This window comes from Notothenia coriiceps, unplaced genomic scaffold (assembly GCF_000735185.1).
Source record: "Notothenia coriiceps isolate Sejong01 unplaced genomic scaffold, NC01 NC01_scaffold00012568, whole genome shotgun sequence".
Classification (NCBI taxonomy): Eukaryota; Metazoa; Chordata; class Actinopteri; order Perciformes; family Nototheniidae; genus Notothenia; species Notothenia coriiceps.
Window position 1 is genome coordinate 231,601 of NW_011345269.1, and position 5,553 is coordinate 237,153.

The window sequence follows — 5,553 nt, forward strand, 5'->3', positions numbered from 1 at the left end:
TGACTGCGGGGACGACCTCCTGTGGGTGCAGTCTACAAGGAGAGTACTTGTTGACGCAATCACGTGTAAGGTGTAGCTGTGAAAGAAGCGACCTAGAAATCGCCCAAATTCGACACCTCCGACAACAAGGTAAATCCTCACCTCATACGGTATATTAACAGTAATAAGGGAGAGAGTCTGGTACAATCACTTCAAGTCGGGGGGAGGGAGTCCGGGAGACACTGAGTGGAAGGAGGCATGTTGGGAGACGACGGAGGTGGGACGGCAGAGAGTCCAGGAGGACGACCTAATTGGAGTCTTCCACTCAATCTGTCCCGCCAACTTATGTAATTTGGGGTGTGTGTGTGGTGTGTGCGTGGTGGGCGTGTGTGTGTGTGTGTGTAGTGTGTGTGTGCGGCGTGCGTGCGGTGTGTGCTTGATCAGGCACGATATGCGCATTGGTATTGGATGTGTACGGATTGGGAATGGGATTGTGATTGGTTCAGAACTGGGATTTGATTAATAAGGGGAATACCCTGGAAGGTAATAAGGGGTATTCCCACCTCCGCTCAGGGGGTGCACTGACACACTTGTCTAATCCAGGGGTGTCCCTATCATTAAGATCCTTGTGTGTGTGTAGAACAGAGTATTCAATCTCAATCGTTATCGTGGGTTCGTAAGTTCACTATACTTAAACAGATAGTAGACTATAAAATCAGTTATATGAGAAAGAAGATAAGAAATTAAGCTACACTATACAAGTACATATGATATGCATAGTTGTTAAAGTCCGTATAGAGGTATGTAGTGATCCTAGTCCCAACGGACGTCAGCGGAATACCAAGAATATATGTTAAAAGCGTGTAAAGATTGCAGGTGAACCTGGCTTTTTAATTGACAAACCTAACAATAAAAAAATTTTCAGTGACACCTGAGTACTTGTGTTTCAAGTAAACGACAATTAGATAACTACCACAAGTCCAATGGTTCCATCGTCACACAGTACAGAGCGCGGAGAAGCAAGAAATCGCTTCACCGCCCCCCCCCCCATTAAATCTGATATCGTCATGGGTTATTTTACAATTAGACAAACACACAACAGTATAACAGACTAAATATGAAAATATGAAAATAAACAAACAATTAGAAAAATGTACAATTAAATGTCATTGCTAAATCTAGAGGATGTATAAAAACCAACAAAGTTGAGCTAAGTTAAATAATGGGTATGGTCTCTAGTTTTAACATGAATTTCACGGTAAGACTATTTTGTGATTCTTAACTTTTCCAGGAGTTGTGAAAACTTATTTGTATGTAAAAACATACTTTGCAATAAATGTGATTCAGACACGTCAAACACGTCAATCATAAATCAGATGGTGCAAAATGAGCTTGAATTCCCACTTGCTCCTCATGTTCAAAAGGTTGTTTTGAAACAACAACTTAGCTTAAACTTTCACAACGTTTTACAAGTTTAAATCTGCAATAACAATCTGTACTTCTGTCTGATATTGATGATACTCGATCACACACACAAAAAAAAAAAACAGTAATATTGTATTTCCTTTTTTTAAGAGATTATGTTTTCTACCTTTGGAACAGCAGCTTGAAACAGGAAGTCTTTAACTTGGAGGGCAGATGTGTTCACGGTGGAGGAGACGACCACGGCGACACCAGGATAACCCAGAGGAGAGTCTCTGGCAAAATGTAGAGAAACGTGGACGCCGCCATGATCATACACAGTGATCGGCTCAAGATTACCTACAAAAAATAAGAAAATAACAGTGGATGGTAAATTCAGAAGTAAATGAACACGTAACAGAGAAATCGTACGGAGTAGGAAAACATTACTGTAACACACAGAGTAACACAGCTGTTTCTCCTTATGAACTCACTGGGTTTGATGGTGTGAACGGGAACAAAGATGTTTTTTAATAGTCGCGGTGTCAACAAGCTCTCCTTTTTTTCTGGACATCCCGACATTTCGCTGAGTTGTTTCTGATTTTCGGACAGTGATCCTGACTCTGTGAACTGTTGATGCTGAGGGAGCGACCTGAAGAAAGAAGACATCGTCAAACATTTGTTTAGGATATAACAAAGGTGGCATTTGAGCAGTGGTAAGAGAAGTACTCAGATTGTGTACTTAAATTAAGTATTAGTACCAGAGTGTAGGAATACTCTGTTGCAAGTAAAAGTCCTGCATTCAAAATGTTGCTCAAGTAAAAGTACTAAAGTATTAGCATCAAAATATACTTAAAGTACCAAAAGTAGTCATTGTGAAGATTGGCCCATTTCAGAATAATATATATGTTTTGATTATAATTATTGATAATTAAAGTGTTATCAAAGCTGGTAAAAGTGCAGCTACTGTAGTAACTTAAGGTATTAAATAATTGTAGTGGAGTCGAAGTACAAAGTAGCATAAAATGGAATTACTCGTACAAGTATCTCAAAATTGTACTTAAGTACAGTACTTGAGTAAATGTACTTAGTTACTTGTATGTATGTATTAACATTAATGCACAACACAAATAATCGTGATAAGGATACAACTAAGTATCTACATTAACATTTGGAAAAGGTCATTATTTTAAATAAAAATATAATAGTATAACATGTTGTAATTATGTTACAGAATATATCTTTGACTTTCCCTCGTTATCTGGGATTATATTTTTAGTGTCTTGACTTGATTTGGACAGTCCTACTATACATTATTTTATGTGAAGGATTTATATTGTGTATTTTTACGTATTTATACCCAGAGTATTTTCACTTTCTATCCTCCCATAATCATTTAAATACAAATTATTCACCAGCACATTATCGAAATTACAATTAGGATTAGAGTGTGAACTATATCAGTAGATTTTTTACTTTTCCATATAAATATACATACAGTACGCCACAACCAAAGCATTACTGTATCTCCAAAAGTGTATTTCTTTTCTCCATCTTTACCAGATATTCGTCCCATTCGATGTCGCGCTGCTGCCCCCACATCCACGGGCTCTCAGAACGACGCCTCTGCCTCCGTTCTGCTCAGCGTGATTCATCTGAAACTCTCCGTTTAGCTGAAACAAGAAGAATTAACGGTGTTAAACACATGAAATAAAATCTCAGTTAAACTCTTTAACGTAACATCGGAGCCTCACCTGCAGCAGATCTTCAGAGTACGACCGTGAAGTCTCTTGTTTTGAGACGCGATTATTTTTTAACTCTGTAATCACAGGACAGAACAACATCACAAAGATATATTTGCCTCACAGCGGGAACATTTACATTGTTACGTCATAAGAGATAAGAACACATCCAAGGTAAAAAACATAAAAAGCAGCATTATCAAAGTAAATTATATATATATATAAGCAGTATTACTTGCACTATTTTAACTATGCTATCTGTTTTATTGTGTTGCACTGTTGGAGTAGCCTGTGACCTAAGATTGTCATGTGTACATATCTACACTGTAGCTATGTACACATGACAATAAGAGCCTTGAAACTTGAAAAGTAACAGCCAGTAATAACATTATTTTGCACTAGGAGCAAGCTGCAGGTCTACCTGGCTCATTGAAGTCCTGGTCAGCGTCTGAGTTAAAGCTACTTTCCAGGAAAGAGGGACACATGGGAGAAGATGATTCAAAAGATGGCAGTGAATCAGCTTTTCTGTGCGTCTGTGGAGAGTCCAGTGCTGACAGGTCGATGAGGTGGTAGCTTTTAATCTCTCTGGGACTCTTTGGAGCTGGAGGAACAAGAGGGAACCCGTTCAAATACAAAGCAGTGCCAAACACAAGGTCAAACTTATATCCACAGGGACGGAAACAATGAAAAAAGGGGAACAAATCAGGCCTACCATTATTATTCCGCTCCACTTCGTCCTCACTTCTGCTTCTTTCTCTTCTGCCGTTACACTCTCTCTTCCCCACTTTGTTTTTGTAATCGTTTACTACAAGTGTTAGCTCGTCGTTAGCCGCCAGGATCTGCAGCAGAGCTACGTCCTCGTCCATCGTTTCGCTGGCCAGGCGGAACAAGCTGGGCCTCAGCCGGTCGCAGCGCTCATACAGGGCCTGAAGGGACGAATGATGAGTTACACTTCCACACAAACACATTATCCTCCACAGTGAGAGGACACATGTGATCCTCTGAGAACATATCTGGAGGTTTAATGGGCCCAGACAGTATTATTCTTATATATATTATTTTGATAGTCTATATCAATGTAGGAATAATATATAAAAATAACTTTGATTTTAGTCCATAAACATTCCAACATTAAATCATTCAAGCACTTTAAAAAAAAAAAAAAAATGTATCCGACAACTAATTATATATAAATATATTGTTTTCTACTGTGGTCAAAAATTTGCAAAAATGTGAGGCACATTTATTAAAGAAAGTTGATTTAATATTAAAATACTAAATAATTCAATCAAGTAAATTACTTCACTGAGGTTTTGTTGAGGATCTTTTTATATTTCTTGAGGGTCATGATCTCATTAAATATGACAACAGGTGTACTTGTATAAAGCTTATTAAAAAAAGAACGAAGTATAAGCTCTTACGTAGAAAATTACATTCAATACGGTGCTATCAGGGTCACATATAACTCTTGTTACAACAGCATTTATTTAATTTAAAAGTGAAGCAACTTTTGACCAGAAAATCACAAATCAGTGTTTTGTGATTTTACATTTTCAGCGAAGTTGGTGTGTGAACTCTCAAAGTAAACAGCCAGTAGAGGGCGACACAGAACCAGGACTCGCAACCAATCTAGCTTTTGTGGTCTGCCCTGAACAGCTGCTTTATATCTGTGTCTCTGTGTAAGATGATTATTAAGCAGGGGTGGGAAGTAGTGTCGTACAAATACTTTTTTACTATACTTAAGTACATTTTTCTGGCATCAGTACTTTACTCCACTACTTCTTTTTCTGACTACTTCTTCCATGTTGAACACAAATACCTGTACTTTCTACTTCTCTCATTTTCCAAACAGGCTGGTTCCTTTAGTTTGAATGTGTGTTTGGTGGCCTGATCATTATTATTTAGAGTCATTGCGTGCCTATTGATTTGAACACGATCCGTGTATCCATCATTTCCTGGTCTTCTCTAAAGAAGAGGGACCAATGAAAACGTTGTCATGTTGCTGTTGTTCAGCATGGAAACATTCATTAGCTAACAATGACATTATTGTTCTATTAATATAAAGGGAGGTCAGGTACTCTTTAAAACAGCTGCTAGTTATGGGTACTTTTTACTGAAGGACATTTCAAAGCCCATACTTCTTTACTTTGACTTGAGTAAAGAAGTTTAGTCAGTACGTCTAATTTTACCAGAGTATTTAAACATGAGTGTCTGTACTTCTACTTGAGTAAAGGATGTGAGTACTATTGCCATCTCTGGTGTGATGTGTGTGATGTGTGTGATGTGCAATGACCTTCATGTCGTCGCTGGGCTGTAGCGTCGCTCCGGTGATGGTGTTCTGCTGCAGGAGTTCTCGGAGCTGTTTGGTGCTGCTCTCAACATCCTGCAGAGCAGACTCTCGCTTTGTCACTTTCTCTGCTTTCTCCTGCTC

At 38.5% G+C, this 5,553-nt stretch overlaps 2 protein-coding genes across 2 annotated transcripts in view; both read right to left on the reverse strand.

The window, feature by feature from the left end:
* pde6d (phosphodiesterase 6D, cGMP-specific, rod, delta) overlaps positions 1-5,553 on the reverse strand; it is an 818,526-nt gene that overhangs the window by 182,789 nt on the left and 630,184 nt on the right. The gene's annotated exons all lie outside the window — the stretch shown is intronic.
* The window catches only part of LOC104947447 (ADP-ribosylation factor-binding protein GGA1-like), a 32,266-nt gene continuing 28,247 nt past the window's right edge, over positions 1,535-5,553 (reverse strand). Inside the window, exons 3-9 of the mRNA XM_010773456.1 lie at positions 5,416-5,547; positions 3,835-4,048; positions 3,544-3,723; positions 3,135-3,199; positions 2,941-3,053; positions 1,875-2,032; positions 1,535-1,740 (exon numbers count right to left, since the gene is read on the reverse strand). Coding sequence (XP_010771758.1) covers positions 1,550-1,740; positions 1,875-2,032; positions 2,941-3,053; positions 3,135-3,199; positions 3,544-3,723; positions 3,835-4,048; positions 5,416-5,547 — 1,053 coding nt within the window. The 3' untranslated portion in view covers positions 1,535-1,549. The remainder of the gene's footprint in view (positions 1,741-1,874; positions 2,033-2,940; positions 3,054-3,134; positions 3,200-3,543; positions 3,724-3,834; positions 4,049-5,415; positions 5,548-5,553) is intronic.